General features: G+C 40.1%; 2 protein-coding genes across 2 annotated transcripts; both read right to left on the reverse strand.

The window, feature by feature from the left end:
• Nucleotides 1-677: 677 nt before the first annotated feature.
• LOC127378581 (transmembrane protein 182) lies at nt 678-5,813 on the reverse strand. The gene is made up of 5 exons (XM_051427548.1): nt 5,451-5,813; nt 4,794-4,890; nt 4,588-4,716; nt 4,367-4,504; nt 678-1,408 (listed from the first exon to the last, which is right to left on the reverse strand). Exons 1-5 carry the CDS (start codon nt 5,637-5,639, stop codon nt 1,140-1,142), a joined length of 822 nt encoding a protein of 273 aa, XP_051283508.1. The 5' UTR covers nt 5,640-5,813; the 3' UTR covers nt 678-1,139.
• A 153-nt stretch (nt 5,814-5,966) lies between these two features.
• Nucleotides 5,967-11,921, reverse strand: LOC127378578 (actin-related protein 3). Its single transcript, XM_051427544.1, has 12 exons — nt 11,732-11,921; nt 11,272-11,327; nt 10,453-10,577; nt 10,252-10,362; nt 9,553-9,648; nt 8,952-9,059; nt 8,708-8,851; nt 8,031-8,204; nt 7,782-7,874; nt 7,570-7,695; nt 7,307-7,390; nt 5,967-7,050 (listed from the first exon to the last, which is right to left on the reverse strand). The coding sequence occupies exons 1-12, from the start codon at nt 11,773-11,775 to the stop codon at nt 6,955-6,957; spliced, it is 1,257 nt and encodes a 418-aa protein (XP_051283504.1). The 5' UTR covers nt 11,776-11,921; the 3' UTR covers nt 5,967-6,954.
• Between the last annotated feature and the right edge of the window lie 5,444 nt (nt 11,922-17,365).

Here is a 17,365-nt window from a genome sequence, read left to right on the forward strand (position 1 = left end):
GATTAAGTAGAAGAACTTAAGTGTTAACAGAAAGATATACGTCACATATGCCTCCTGACAAACGTGTTAATTATTTGACTGAATTTGTGTTACTTTTGCATTACTGTTTAAGCAGCATTTTGATTGAGATGGAGCTAATTCTACCAACTTTATATGCACTGACGGATAGTTTAATCTCTTGCAATGTCTCATTTAAAGATGTACAAATATATAATACTTAATTCATATATAAGGATAAAATGTACAATGTTTTCCACCTATTTTGCCTGATTAAACCTCGAGTTAGCTGTTAGTTAATATTTTATTGGTAAATTTAGTTATGTCAGATCAGTTTCAACCTGAGTAAAAGCCTTTTTCTGCTTAGTGAGACTCCACTATCCTCAATACAACTTTTCCTACATCTAACTTGTCTTCTGGTCTTTTTGCAAGAGATGCTGGCTGAAGTTAAATTCTTAGTCTTTCTGGATGTTGACCAAGTGGCAATCATGCTGCCTTAAGATGCAGCTCCTCTCTCCAACAAAACAACTGGAAAACCTTCTCACCACAACAATTAACAGCCTCAAGAGGCAAAACAATACTGATGCAGGGATGGGAATCTGCGGGCTGATAGTTCACGTCAAACTAATGCGTCTATGCAGCTGGAAACTCGTAACAAGAATGAGACACGGAGAGGAAGAAACAGTCCAAAGCATGCTTTTATTTCATGAAGAAAACTGACTAGATGTAATGTCAATGTAAAGTCAGGGTGGAAGCACCTGCAAATGCAAAATCTTTCTCCACAACACAGGCCTAAATTCCAGGAATGCCATGTATTTGAGACTACGTTTGAGTGCCACCGCTTCCCATATCCTATGTCGTAATAACATCCGCGCCACACAGGCAGGCTTTGCAGATTTTCTCTTTGACCAACAAAACCTAAATGAAAATGAATGTTGTACAAATATTCTGTCATTCCATCCATTTTAGATGATGACAGAAAGGCTGCTGCTACAGTTAGCTCTCAGGATAGTTTCTACTCTGTGTTCAGACTCATAATAAAAAACAGTTGCATTTTATTGTCTCCTATGCCTGGAATACAATCACAGTTTCCAACACAAAAACAACTTGAGTAAACTGGATCCTTTATATTTAAACTGGAATCACACATCAGACGCTGGAAGCTCTGGAATTTTCTCCCTTTCATCCAGCTGTATCCGCTGAACGCTTCGGCCAACCAGGATGAAGAGCAGGCCAGCCAGAAGGCAGAAGAAGACGGCGACCGGAGCCAGGAGGAATGAAGGACCGTGCTGGATGTTGAGGTGAAAAGAGGGGCAACCAGAGACTCTCTGATGGTGGGCGAACTGCTCCAGAGTGTCCAGGACCTGGACCCACATCACGTACATCACCACCACTGCCAGCAGGCACAGACCTCACATAGAGAAAAGACAGTGAATGTTATTGCTGTAAGGTTGAAGATTCAGTTTAAAGTTCCATTTTATGCAATGAATAATTATTGTGTGTCTTTAATCTAAATCCTTTTATTGTCTTATTTTCTGTACTTTTTTCTTTTACTAGCTACTGAATGATATGAGACATTAGAATGTGTATATGTTGTAGCAGCTCTGTGGGTGAAATGTCTAAAATAGTCCAACCAGCCGGAAAAAAAGTTTGCTCTTTAAATCTCATAGTTCATTTTAAATTCCAGTTGCTGCCTTCTATGAACAGACTGTATCATAACTAGATAAGTAGATCTTGGCGACAACAACCACGGTTTGTGGTGTTTCATACCACAGGCGTTTAATTTGACAGTAAATTCATATTTTTTGTTAAATATTTTATTCAATATCATTTGAACCCTCTATTGTGTCCTTTAATTCAACTTTGCCACTTCGTTTTGTCTGGCTTTGTTGTCATTGTATTACTGCTGCACAAATGTCATGTTTTTTTCGCTGTTCATTTTCCTGCTAAAAATTGAAAATCAATAATGTATGAATGATGTACCCATGACAATCAAGAAGAAAAAAAACAAATCTTAAACACAACCTAGCTCTTAAAAATGGACAAAATAACTTCACATTTCAAGTTTGTTATCATCCGAGCATAAGCTGTAGATGAAAGATTGTATCTGGAAAAAAGCCTTTTCATATTACGTCAAAATGATTGTTGAATTATTGCAACAGCAGCCCCCTAACACTCACACCTGGACCTTGAATAAATCTGTCTGGGCTTATTTTGCCATCTCCCTTACATAGAGAATAATTTGAGGCACATGTTGGCTCATAGATAATCTTCTCTGTGTGGATATGAAGCAAGACGTTTGATTTATGGTCAGAGACAGCGATCACATTCTAATGGTTTGGCAGCCACGACACAGCAGATGCTGAGGATCTGCTGAGACTGAACATGTTGATTATGGGTGACGGCTTAGCAATGTTTTGAGGTCGGCTTTTAAAGTTTCTAAAAGATTACTGTCAGCTTTGTTGTCTTTGTTGAACACTTTTTTTTGTCGTCCGTAGAATATAAACTCTGGGAAATCGTCCCACCCTTCCCCAAACTACAATCCTGAGTGAAAGGAAAGCTCGGGGGGCGGGGGGGAGGAGAAGGTTCAGCCAAAAGCTTCAACAAGGGCACTAAAAGCAACCGCCTCTCCGTCTGAAACATCACTGAAACTAAAGGAACTTTGGAACTGATGGAAAATGGGAGCGGGCGCGCACACACACACACACACATAGACATAGACACTGGTATATGTATAAGACAGAGGGGGACTGATGATGTCTCCTCACACACACACAACCACCACACATGCACTCAGTCAAACTGAGGCATTTTATGAGCTTTGTCCGGCTGTCTGCAATGTTGGCTAACGAGCAGCCACCAGCGGTCAATCCCAATCAAAATGAGTGACTTCTTTTTATGTTAAAGAGTAACTCCTGTTTTTATTGCTGTTTAAGCTGATTTAGATCTAAAAATGTATTTATTAGGAGGTATTTCTTAAATAAAATGAATTGAATTTGAAACTTCCCTTCGGTTTCTCGGGTTTTCTTCCCACTTTTCTTCCTTTTTACAAACACAATTATATAACAAAAAAGATTTTAAAAATATCAACCATTTCACCCATTATGAGGTTAAGTTATATCTTATAAAGTATACTATTACATTTACGTTTAAACATAACCCAATACTTAATTCCTGAGAAAATCCCAACACCACTGTATCTTAAATTAAGTCTGAATAGTTTCCAGATTTATCAAACACTTTATTTTTTAGTTTATCTCTAAGAAAGTATGTATAAATATATATAACTGTCTTACTCCTAAAATAAGTAGGTAGGTTATACATGAAATAAAAATACCTTTGGTTCTAAAGGAATATTTATAAATAAGATTTTTGACACTGACCTACAGCAAACCATTGTTCAATCCAACATAAATGTATCCTAAATTCTCGTGAAGACAATCCAAATATGCACAGGACTGAAATCTGCATCCTACAGCCATGAAATAAAAAAAAAGGAGGCTGGATTTAGTTCACGCAGCTGCAACAAGCTAATGCAAAATAGGATACAGTGAGTGTAAAACTGGATCTTTAGGGGTTAAAGGAGCAACTTTGGAGCATATAAACAGTTCGACTATTATGTCCAAAATTTGGTTTTATCACACTGAATAAGCACATATTTTGGGTTTAGAAAGTATGTTGAGAATCTGTAGCCTTTAAAACTTTTGGCTAGAGTCTGCTGCAGAGACCCCTAAGGCGAGTGTGTCACAGTTGGACTCCTCATCTCCATTATTACTACATACTGTATTTATGAGAAATTCCTGAACAGAGCACTTGAACTGACAGTGTCTCTGCCTGCTCATAAACCCTGAGATCTGATTGGCGTCAATAAGCATCTCATAAAGAGCCAATGGGGCACTTATAGTTAAGTTTATATTTTTTTACTGACTGAAAATTCCTCTTTCCCATTGAATAATGATACTAAATGGCTTTAACACTTTCATACTCTCAGTTCACATCCACTGGAATATACTAGATGGTGCTTTCTACTCTAAAACTATTGGTTTGCTTTTGAAATAAAAGTGCATGAAAACACTCAATAGCTGATATTTCCTGTACACAAAACTTAATAGAGAGGGTGATTGATGGGGTCTGCTCTGAGATAAACACCTGAGTGTGCTCATTAAGCTCAGATGTAATCAATCACACCTAACAAGTGGATCCTAACAGCAGACTGCTAAATCAAATTAATGTCAGAAAAACTACAAAATGTGTTTGCCTCGATCTTTCCATTCGTATTTTGCTGTTTTGCTGGGATCCTGATTTCATTTTAAACAAATGTAGCACGAGAATATAAGTGACAGTTTGTTTTTAGCTGATTGGTCCTTACCTCCACACAGCTGAAGGGCCCCACCCACTTTATAGAGTTTGTGATTGGCCAGTGGGCTAGCGCAGATCACGACAAATCCACCAATGACAACGGATGTCAAGCCTGTGATGAGGAAGATGCTCCAGAAGGTCCTAAAAACTAAGAGAAAATGAGGCCTCGTGTGAGATCCTAATGCCCCGTTGTGTTAAAATAAAATGTTTATTTAAGTAAATAATACCAACCAATGGCAGAGTGGTGTTCATACGGCTCTGTGGGTAAACCGCTGGGCTCCACCCATGTTCGCATTGGCTCATTAACAGGAAACGGGAAGAGGAAGGCGGGCTGGCAGACCTTGGATGGCGGCTGATTTGCTGAAGGGAAGGAGGCAGTTATGATGTTGCTGGAAGTGTAACTGCGTCGCATAAATCTGCAAAGTGAAGGTTCTTACAGATCCAAAGGTCCCATATTGAGTATTCATTTGAAACGTCCATGACAGAGCACCGCCAAAACAGACCCTCATGGAAGACCCTCACACCCTCTAGAGCCTGATGAACCGGGAAAACCACATTTCTGACAGGATCTGTACATTTCTATGAATATGTGGTACAGTCTGGAGTTACTAAAGAGTATAAAATGTAATGACAACAACATTGAACTTCTGGTTTTGGTAGTAGCATTTGAATAAAAAACCAGACTCAACAGGTGTGTGAGCGTCCACAGCGGCAGACTGCACAGAGAATGTGTGCCTATCAGCTTTCTGTAAATAGAGTTTGACTGATGGTGTAAGGTTAAGACAGTGAACTGCAGCCAGCATGAAATACCTTACTGACCATGTGCATTCATGAAATAAGAGTGGGATAGGAACAAGTGTGACATGCAAACTTGAAACCACCAAATATGATGAAACATAACTTTTCTCATGACTTTTCATTATACCGGCCCTTATCCATCCATATTTACTTATCTATTAGCGTCTTGAATTTCCCCGTATTTTACTGACATTTTATTTTCCTGATAGGTTTCATTTGTTATTTGGAGATTTCTTTGACTTCCCTCCTTGTTTGAAAGGAGCTGCACAAACAAACTCTTGCCTAAGTTTAAATACCTTCCCGCTGCTCTTCCCTTCTCTCAGGAAGAAGCTTCCTCCATAGCGTTCCTCTGGCCTCTGGCTGCAGGACTCTGCGGCCAACAGCCAGTACTCCGTCCCACAGGAGAGCAGCGTGAACAGAAACCCTACTGCTCCGAAGAACAAAGCCAAGAAGAGGAGCACCTTCAGCCTCTCGGCGGGAGACATGTCTCAGTCTATTCAGACTCCTCTGTTCTTTATAGCTGCAAATCTGCACTTTCCCTTTTCTTTAGCCATTTGTCAGAACCTGTGTGTCTCCGTTACTCTTATGCTGCAACAAATGAGTTGCAAGCCTCTGGACAGTACTTCCTCGCTTCAATGAAAATAAACTCTTACATCACGTGTTGGTCAGCTTGAAGGGATACAGTTACAGGGGGTTTTCACTCACATAAAAATAGCTGTGTTGTTTTGAGAATATAAGACAGAGGCAATGGTGTCCCCAAACAAAACAGAATCATGACATTCTTAACTTGAAAAACAGAAATCACAACTGTAGAAATATCTCCTTGGCATTTATTTGAATGCCAGCATTGAAATCCAGGTTTGGTACAGTACAAGGCTATCCAGTATAACTGAGATCTAGGCAACAGTGATGGTCCAACAACAGTCATTCGAACTGCACGTTCATATATTAATACGACTTTTTTTTGTTTGTTTTCCAAGACAGGTTGTTCAAGAGATGATTAATTCAAATTTAAAAAAAAAAAAAAAAGTAAAAAGGAAAGATGCTGCAGGAGAAAAGATCAGTGAAACCTGGGGAAACATTATTGGAACAGATTAATAATAATTGAGGATTTTTTTTGTTTCAATAATCTGACTTCAAATAAATATTTCCTCCAGGTACTGAGGGACATTAAAAGAAAAAGAAAATAGACACAAAAGAGATAACGAAAGAGAATCAGGAATGGTCAGTATATCTGGATTGTTTTGTTTTTTTTATATATATATAATAATGTCTCGTATGTTTGCACCTATTTGAAGACTTAATGCTCAAAAAGGTGTTTTATTTTAATGTCGTTTGTGGAAAATGATTTAGCTAAGCGTGTCCTGCTTCCTGAAACAACCGTTGTTTATAACATATCGAAAGAACCCAACCCATATACACAGAGAGGTGCATTTATACAGGACTCATGTTGATTAATTACATATTACAACCCTGTGAGGATATTATAAGTACATATACGAGGCACGCAGAAATGAAAGATTTATCACCTATTATTAACCTACTTGCAGTAAACATTTTATTTGAGGATCCTTTGGGCTGAGTCACCTCTTGCCTCTAATGTGTGAGGACGTTGCCGCTCTTTTGGCAGTTTGTTTGGTCCACTGTCGCTCTATCCGAATGAACAGGTCTGTCGGAGCATCCGTGCAAAGGCTCACGGGACTTCCACAGCATCTGAGGTCTTGCGGCGTTTCCTCCGTTTTTTTGTTGTTTTTGTTTTTTTCCCCCTTGGGCCTCCGCTGAATGCGTTCCTTCCGACGCCTAAGACATGACGCCGAATACGGGGTTGTGGCGGCAGATGCTCGGCCCGATCTCCTCGTAGTCTTTCTTGGTGTGGCACACTTGGTAAAACTCAGGCTGCAGAAACAGAAACAGAAATGATCCGTTTACATTTCATAGATACAAACAATATGTGAGTGTCTTTAGTCAACAACAAAAAAAAACAACACAAAAGTTTGGCAAAACGTCAGATGTTTAATTTCTGATCAGTTTGGTTAAAGTGAAAACTCTCTCTATCAAAAGGAATCTTCAGAATCACTATTTTCAATTATTTGTTGCAAGAGGGATGATTATGTGTTGTTACAGAAGCTGAAAATGCCGTTTTAATACTCACAGTAGATGCCAGCATTGATCCTCCAAACCAGACAGCGTACCTCTGCATGTGGTGAGTGACGACTTGCACATCAATGGGCTTTGGCTACAAAAGAAGAGAATAACTTAGACTATTAAACTATTGGAAGGTAAAAAGGGAAAACTTTTGTCGTATTTAAGGCGTTCTTTAATTTTTGAAGAGACTGAACGAGTTTTACAAACTCTATTGACCAAATATTTTCACTCAAATATTACAATTCTTCATCCTCTTTCATATTTCCTCACCTTCAACTTGCCGCCGCTCAGCTCTTCGCTCATTTTCAGCCGTGCGTCCACGGTCCTCTTGAGGTCCCTCTGCAGGCGTCTGCCAAAGTCCCTGAACATGGTGGACCCTCCGGAGAGCACGATGTTCTGTGGCATAAGGAGGCAGACGCTGACGAAAACAGACTAACACTTATAAGTTACTGCAGAAGCTGTAGCGGCGTGTGTTTCTGTACCTTGTACAGCGGACGTCTGACATCAATGGGGCAGTTCTGGATGACTTCGTCCACCACCTCTGAGATCGGCTGGGTGAAGTCTGGGTTGGCAAACTGGACGAGAACAAGAAGAGAATAATTACAATGCACTAAATTTCCCCATTTGCTATAATGACAAATACGTCTTCCATTTACAAAAATCCGAAACCTTTTACTCTACATCATCCGTTAGCAGCAGCAGTGTGAACACAATACATCTGTTTGTTATACCTCAGGATGGAAGAAGATCTCAGGCCCCAGGAAGCGCTCGTAGCCGACATCGATGGTGAACTCCTTCTTGGAGATGGCGTTGATGCCCGTGTACTGTTTGATCCACTTGGAGCCGTCTGTGTCGTACTTGTTAAACTCCTTAACAAGGTCAGGGCAGACGTAGCTAAACCGCTCCTAAAAAAAAAAAAAAAAAAACAGTACAGTATTAGCACTGGTATTTAAAAATAAATAAAAAATAAATACTATAATCAACTTTAATATATAACTTCTGGTTCAATATGTTTGCTGGCGGTGAACATCTTTCTATTTAAAGTGGTTGATGTTCTCCTGCAGCTGTACTGACCTCTAGCGGCCAAACTGAGAAATGCATGACAGGGACAGCACAGCACTAACAACTAGTATCATCTTTTGAGGGTATCGCTTCCTTTTATCGGGCCCACTTTTTGCAGGTTTCAATACAGGAACAGAGCATGACTGAAAATACACGGAATGGGAGTGTTTGATACTAAGAAGATAGATTTTGGGTGGAGTCTCACTTTAAGAGTTTGAAAACAAACTGTCTTGTCACTTTAGTGTAGGCCATCAAATACTAGCAGGGTTGGTAAATATTAGCATTTGGGATCCGCTTCAAATGCCAATATTTCAGAGGGCTGTTAAAAGCAGAAAAGAACACCGACCTTGACAGCTTTAGCGGTCTCCAGGGACTGCTCCGGAGGTATCCCCACCTCTCGTTCCCTCAGCAGCTGTTGGGTGAAGTACGTGATGTCCCGGCCAGCGATGGGGATGTGCTTAATGCAGCTACCGATGACGTAGCCCTCAGCCTGGAATACGAATGTGCGCCCATTTAGGGTTGAGAACAAGAAGGGAGTGAGAAGGTAACACCCCCCCCCCAAAAAAAAAAACAAACAAAGCGACACTTACCACTGGGATGACGTGTGTGACTCCGTCTCCGCTGTCGATCACAGTCCCCGTCAGCGTCCGTTCTCCCACCTGTCTGGATGTCCAGGAGGCAGCCAGCGCCAGGACAGCCTGATGCAGAAGATACAATTTTATTTTTAAAAACTGTGTACCAATAATACTGTCCTCAACAGCAAAGGTTAGATAGTCAAGGATTCAAAGTCTTAAAATGGCTACAGCCTAAAACTCACATTCTGTCACTACAATATTTGTGCTCTAGATTTTAGAAATACTGACTGATGACTGTGTGTAGGACTCGAATCAAGTGGACGGACTATGAAACTTAAAAAGGAAGTTGCATTTCCTCATTGAACCTCTGACTCAAATTACATTCTGAGAGAAAGAGTCAAATCTAATTCTATTTACAGCCCAAAAGTCTGGTTTCAAATGTGTTTCATGAAGCTGTGAGTGCTGTGGAATTGTAGTTTTAGCCATTTTGGTCAGCCAGCCATAGTGATTGATGATTGATGATCATAGTGATGACATTTCCAGCACCCAAAAAGGCTGTTCTACTGGCCAACATGTCTTGTAGACCTGGAAAGGTTTGGCTACTTTGGAGACTCACCTGAACGGCGATGTAGAGACCCGGGACGTTGAACGACTCAAACATGATCTCTGCTGTATACTCTCTGTTTTCTGGTGTGTTGAGGGGAGGCTCTGTCTGAAGAGCGAGAGAGACACAGAAAACTGATGTGAACAGAGCAACGACCTTAAGCCTCCACTCTACATTTTATTTTCAAGTAAAGGTAAATAAGATAATTATTATAATTATAATCAGGGACAGTCTGCTTTTCCATTCATTAGCTTATCTTGAAGACATCCAGGATTGATAGCTTCCACATAAAGGCTTTGTCTGGCTCAGTTTTTCCTGACCCCTTACATTTTATGTGCATAACCATGATCTCTTCTGTGTTCCGGGCGAGGCAGACTTCATCTTGAACGAGCCTATCGTCTAGATTTGATATCACTGATGAAAGGTTGGTGTTGATATGCTGCATTACCTTTTTTCCATACATAAATATCATCAATGAAATTTTAAAAAAAAGTCATACTGAAGTCCTTCAACTTGAAGCAAAATCTTTTGTGGACACCTCTGGGCACATGTAATAGAGTTTAATGCATGTTACAATCTCCACTGGTACAACAGGATCTGGCTTACATGAGACAGTTTATTAAAGACTGCCTGGTCCTCGTCTGTCTCAATGCCACTTGATGTGCATTTGAGGTTATAACTCTTAGTAATCTACACACATCTGGGCCTTACCAAAAGAAAGTAATGGTCTTCAGGTTCTGCCCGCAGATACTTGAAGATGATCTGCTCCATAAATCTCTCCATCAGGTCCCAGTCCTCCACTATCCCGTGACGGATGGGCCACTGGAATTAAAGAGTAAAAACAAATGTCAGCCTCTTCTTAAATCACACGAAAGCAGATCCCGGCTGATTCAGCTCAACTTTCCTGTCTACCTTCGTCGCATACGATGGCTTGTCGATGGCTTCATCCCCGATGAAGAAGTCCAGATCATCAACACCCTTCATCATCCTGCGCTGGGCCTGGTCTCCGACCTTGGCCGACTCTTTGATTGCGATACCTGTAGGGGATCAGAAAAATGTAACTACGCTACATAAAGACTTTGTGGCATGGTTAAAGACTGCTGCACCCTTCCATTAACAGTGTATAATGTGAAAGAATAAAGCTGGAATTGTTCTATAGTTGTCTTATTGACTCGTGAAAAACAGCAAAGCATTTGTTCATCTACCGATACTTTCTCACTTCCCTACCCTGTCTGTGACATTGTACATCAGTTCCTCTTTAAGATGTCAATCTTTTTTTTTTAAGCTCAGTGATTTCCTTTAACGGCTAAAGCGCTGTTGCTTTTAAGTCTCTCTCTCAAACAGGAATAAATAATGCATGTGGGGACTATTTTCAGCTGTGGATTAATACGCAGTATACGTTTTATCCATCCAGAAGAGCCAGTCAGAAAGGAAAGACATCCTACAAGAAGAACTTTAAATGCTATAAAGAGCAACTTTACGCTACGATGGCTTTCAGATTTGCGTTTCATGTGACAATAAGTCACCCAGCAAGGTGTGTAGCTGCTGTCTATCTGCCCCAGTGATCTCACTGTGGGGTAAGAGGAAGCAGACCTGAAACCTGTCAGCTGGGGGGGAAATCACAAAGGATGTCTCCTCAGTGAACACTCACTTTACTGTGCAACCAGTACTGTACCACATAATCCCACATTATATCTTTTTTTTGGGGGGTATTTCTCCCCTTTTACTTACATGAAGGTATGATGAACTGTGGTTCTGTATTTCCTGCATAACCAAGCTTTGTGTACCTAAAAGAGGAACAGAATCAGGATAAACGTGCAGTTAAAGTGTTTGCTGGAAACTATAGACGAGTCTGTTAATCCCCTAACAGCCTAAAATAATCCAGATATTTTGCTTTCTGCTCTGGAGACTGTCCAGGAAGTGACATTAGCTTCAGCAGCTAGCAGCAGGGAGATTACGAGCACACAAAAAAAACACAGACCTCCCGCTTCGGCATGTTAATTCACAGCCATAATCCAGGCTTTACACGCAGCCCTAACAATAAACCAGTCAGAAGATGCAGCTAAAGCAACGTTAGCACCTTTCAGGCTGCACATACAGCTCGACGGGGCGTTAGCTGGAAGTTTGACAGCCGCTAATGTGGCTAACGCTAACTAGCATCCTTCTTCTTCTTCTTCTTCTTCTTACTCACCCTGTGCCACAGTCGACGACACAGGCCGGCAGCCGACCAGCCATGCTCGCTCTCCTTTTATCTCTGTGCAGGAGAATACAGCGGCCGCCCGATGTGAACGGATATCTTTGTGGGGACTGATGTGGAGGCGCCGCAGCCCTGAATGAAAAGCAGTCGCGGCCGATTCAGGAACGCTTCCGGGTGCGCTAAAATTCCTTCTAGTGCGGAGTCAGCACCTTCGAAGCGACAACACTGCCCCCCCCTCCCCCAGTGGACGGAGACTGGTACTGCACCACAGGTTTAATAGTGTTTGTTTGTTTGTTTGTTTGTTTGTTTGTTTCATTTATTGTCCACAATGTGGAATTTTATCTTTGGTCTCATGAAAACAACAAGCAGGACGGCAACAACAACAACAACAATAACACTTACACTCAAACAACTTCAGGGCAAAAAGAAGGACAGCAATGGCAGTTACATTAAGAACGCATCAACGGGACCTGGTGTTCAGTTCTCCAGTGGCACTCGGGATGAAGGAATTTTTAAAAATATTACGATTTGCCCTTGGTACTTTGTATCGTCTACCAGAGGGCAGAAGTTCAAACTCCCTATTAAGTGGATGACAGGGATCGTTTGCTATTTTGACAGCTTTTTTCCTAAGCACATCCTTATACACACAACTTAATTGTTTCTGTCTTATACCTATGATTTTTGAGGCTATGTTTACTATTCTCTGCAGCTTGCTTCTTCCTTTTATGTTTAGATTACCGTACCACATTGCCATGTTAAAGTGTTAAAATAATAGGAGTAAAATGTCCTTCATTTCTGATGAGAGCTGTGCTTAAAAACTAGCATGCAATAAGTAATAATAAGCAGATTAAGATTAAAAATAAAAAATATAAAAGTTTGTATTAAAATGCCCAAAAATCTTTCCATTTTATTTGTATAGCGCCAATTCATAACAGAAGTTATCTCAGGACACTTTTCAAATAGAGCAGGTCTAGACTGAACTCTTTAAAACATTAATTACAGAGACCCAACAGTACCACCATGAGCAAGACCTTGGAGACAAGGGCAAGGAAACACTGCCTGTTAAAAGACAGAAACCTAGGACAGATCCTTCGGCTCTAGGTGGGTGGTCGTCTGTCTCGACCACTTGGGATGAAAGAGAGAGAGAGAGAGAGACAGACAGGTGCCCAGCAACAACAGTAGCAACAACTACACTAATAGTAATGCAATAATGCATATTATATAGGCTACGTACTCGGTGCTTAGGTGAAAAGTGTAGAATGTACACTAAAAAAAACACCTAAACAATACAAGATAAACAAATTCTATTTATTTGTGGGAAATTAGGTATTTGTCTGCAATGGCATTTTTAGTGTCTCAAGTCCATGTTGGCTGGGCGCCGATATGCACGACACAGAAAATATAATTAATATAGAATTTAATTGACGTTTGCGTTTTTGCATTTTTGTTCTGTATGTATTGTTTTAATATGTTCATATAAAAACAGGTCTGTAATTACATTTTTTGTCTTTTTACCGTGCATTGAGCAAAAAACAGTGACCAACATCATCTCGCCCGGCTTACTCCACCAGGTGATGTCAGTGATTTTAGGTGCTATCAAAGGCCAGACAAAATGGCCCCCACACTCCACGACTGCATGGAGGGCCACTGATAAAAACGATATATGAGCAGGAAGGAGCTTTAGGGCTCGATTCTGGCTTTAGAGCGCCTTACCACATTAGAGCCAATCTCAGGGCCGGCGAACATTGGCCCTTTGTCCTCAGGCAGACTCATCACTCACACAAGAGACTCTTCACCACATTGACTCTCGCAGAAAAGCCCTTGGCTCTGCTGCTACTGATAGAAACAGTCCTCGTCTCCTCGCTGTGGAGCAAAGCCACTTGATGGAAACTCTCTATCAAGAACTGTAGTTGAAACAATTTGTTTTAACATTGTCTGAGCTGGAGCAAAGATTTGCCAGGAGTCCGCTATAAAGGGAAACTTTCCTTTGACGTCACTGAGATGAATGGTGGAAAACACAAGTGATGTCTTTTGTCCTCTCTTTTTAGTGGAACAACATCCTCTCATACTGATTGTAAAACACTGCAATTGATTTTATAAGGCAATTATCCAAACCAGCTGGGGAGTCACAAGAAGAATGAACTTTAATTATAAAGCTTTTATTTGTGTGGGTTTACAAAGTGCTTCACTGGGAGGAAAAACAGCAAGAAAAATATGAAATTGAGATCAAGAAATAGAAATCTCATTTAAAGAAGTGGACTGGATTGTTCAAAAACAATAATATAACAGGGACAGAAAAAAATTGCACTTCATCTTATCTAATTAGGATCTTCCAGACCTCTGACTAACCACCCACTGCTCACATTTTATTCAATTATTTAAAAAGGTCTGGGGTTTTTCCTGCGCATTAAAGTTAGAGTGTATAACTTTTGAAAGATTAAATAACACAATATTCATCTTACAAATTAAAAGCACAAAATCACATTTGTGTTAATTGAAGAATCAAATGTTTTCAGATTCAACCTTTAGATATTCCTATTCAGTGCTTTACTGATGTGCCACAATAAGTTAAAATATCTGCATTTGGAGGCTTTTCCAAGCAGTTCCAATAGTCATATATGTGATTGTCTAAAATCAGCATACATATATATATATTTCTGCCACCCCTTGAAATCTCCATGCCACCCTCTTGCCACCTCATGAATATTTCTCCAGGTCTGCCCCTGACTTTGGCAAACATGAACACTGTAGCCAAGTTTCCATCCAAGTCTAACACAAATATTAACAGAATGGCAAGATAATTGGCAAACGAAAATGCAAATTAATGCAATTATTTCACCCAAATGATGTAAAATAAATCTCATAGATGACACAAGATAAGGCCAAATTGTGTCAGATGGTGTTTTAAATGTATTCAAGGCTGAACCATGACCCTGATAGTCAAGATTTATATTTGAATATCACAAAAACTGCTCAGCTGTCTCATTCTCTGTCACTATAATAATAGAATAATCAGCTGCTGGTGTCTGCAAGTGCTTTACATTCCTGTGTGTCACTGTTTTGAATGCTAGAGGGCACCAGTGCTCTCGTTTGAGCACAGTGAGTCGCATATGAACCGTCATGAGTCATTTACTGTAATAACATACAAAACTAAATCATTTTCTTTTAAGCAGTGTAAACCCACCTCCTGGCTCAATCTTTTTATCTCCTCCACCACTATAAATCTATTAAAACATCCCTGCTGGAATGGAATAATCTGTAACAAGGGATTTTTACAGCCATTCTTCAAGCCAGTTCTTTTTTATTTCGCTGGTCCTTGCAGGGGTGCAATGTATTTAACACTAGTCTGATGCTCATTAACTTTCCCACAGCCGTAGATTAATTTCCCCTTTGCACCACTGGAACTTTGGGGGGGTTTAATTGTGTTTACTTCTCTTCATTGGCCCTACTTATTGGAATGAAGATTTGTGTTACGGCACTAAAGTGGACTGGAGTGAAAATAAAGTCTGGTAAAGTATCACGTTGACAGCTAAATCATCAGATTTAGGATAACTGTTGAAGCTATACACGCGTTCCTCAGGCTTATATATTCATATCCAGTGTAATATGTTCAATGGAGTTTGTAATTTAATAGAATTTCAGTTTGATTTAGCCATTTAATCAATTGCATAATTGATGTTTAGGTTAATACATTTGCTTCAAGAATAATAACTAATGGAAACAAATCAGATTAGCTGCATTTAAGTGAACTCATTATAACTATATATAATGCACAGTATCTATATTGCTAAACTAAGGGTAATTGATTCTCTAGAGGGTTTTTGTCTTGCTGTCCCCCTGATCTGTACGTGAAACCACCCGCCCACACTAGAATAGATCATTTCCCCCCTCATTTCCAATACTCTTAGTCTACACAGTAAACAAAGTAGATGAGTTGAGGTCCCTCATCAACTGAAGTATTTCCACTGCCGGAGCCCTAATATGACTGTGTGTGCGCGCTTGTCATTAGAGCAAGGCAGAGGTGGGCCTTATTATTTTTAATAATCTCCTGTTTTTGCTGCTTCTTAATCCCGAGAGATCTGCAGTCGGCACTTCCCCACTGTGATCGTCAGTCCTGACTCCTTCCACCTCCTCTTCTTCCTCCTCCTTCACTGTGTTCAGGCTTAATGATGCTCTGTCATACAGGCGCGACCTCACACTGCAGGAGGCTTTTGCTGCTAATAGACCCAAAGTCTGAGCTGCAATCGACACGACCAGAGAAAGTTGTGTGATAAGACTGTGTTGATGTGATCATTTGTCTCTGACACTGAACATATCTGTGTTTGAAACCTATTCCGCATCTCTCTGCAAAATTATTGTAAATTCCTGTGGACTGCAGGATCTATCCAGTGGGAGCTGCTCTATTGTGTCTCTAACAATGCACATTGTTAGGCAAATAATGGAAAGCGGTTACTTGGAAACACTATTGGCACTTACATGTCGATCATAGCCTTAACTGGACTGTCAACTTCTGTCTCACTCTTTAGAATAATTCCAGTTTGTACGTTTTTAGTGGAATCTGGTGTCGTCGCCACAAGACAAATTCAGTCTGTGTTTTTTCTAATGTCTAATCTGTATTCTCTACTCTTGCTGTTTTATACGAGGCGTTTAGTTTCAGTGCAGCCCGGCGATTAGTGATTGAAAATGCATACAGGTAGACTCAAGCAAACCTGCACACTAAGAATAGACCAAAAAGTCTTTCTACTCAATAATGCATAAATTATGTCTGAAAAGCAACATAAAAATGGACGTGCATACTCATTTAAAAACCACAGAGGTTGCACAAAGCATAAAATAATCAATAGATGAGTAATTGAGTGATGATAGCTGAAATGCTGCTAATTTAATAAAACATTGCTTTCACGTCATCTTTCTCCTGGCTGTGTGAAGTTTAAAGACAAAGATAGAGCATTTAAGCCCAAATAACCTCCCAGGGACCACCAGCAATAGTGGATTTCATCTACCAGAGAGCCACATAAAGTCATCTCCTCCTTCCAAACACCCCCAAAATTCATGCATTATATCAGAGATGAGGTGAATGTTAAGCTGTGGGGTTGAGGAGGCTGCACGTGGAGGTTGTTGAGTCAAAACTGTGTTTTTTGTTGAGTTAAATAATAGTTGTAAGTATTTCATAGACTTTGTCCTATAGCTCCCTATAATTTCCTGGAAAGGAACTTCTATGTTACTCAGTTTATGGGAAGGTTCATTAAAAAGACCTAATTTTGTACTAATTACTGTTTAGGGGAAATGGAGACAGCACTCATTGGGATACTGACAATTAATTCATTCCAATTAATGACTAGCAGAACCGAGAGTCTTTTAGTCAGAGCATGGCAAGTCAGTCAAAACATGTTGGAAAAATGTAATACGTTTCTACAGCAAAGCATACATACTCATAAGGAGAGTAAAGCGTCTAATAATAATTGAATAATTAATGAATATTTACATAGCTTTAAATGTACAAATCTGTAAAATAAACTGTTACTCTAGACTGAGGTGAATAAATGTTAAAGTGTTGTGGTTAAGGGTTGGATCCTTTAAATCATAGGCTATTCCACATAAGTTAAAAAACATGCTATCCAGCCAGGG

Source organism: Dicentrarchus labrax, unplaced genomic scaffold (assembly GCF_905237075.1).
Source record: "Dicentrarchus labrax unplaced genomic scaffold, dlabrax2021, whole genome shotgun sequence".
NCBI classification, from domain to species: Eukaryota; Metazoa; Chordata; class Actinopteri; family Moronidae; genus Dicentrarchus; species Dicentrarchus labrax.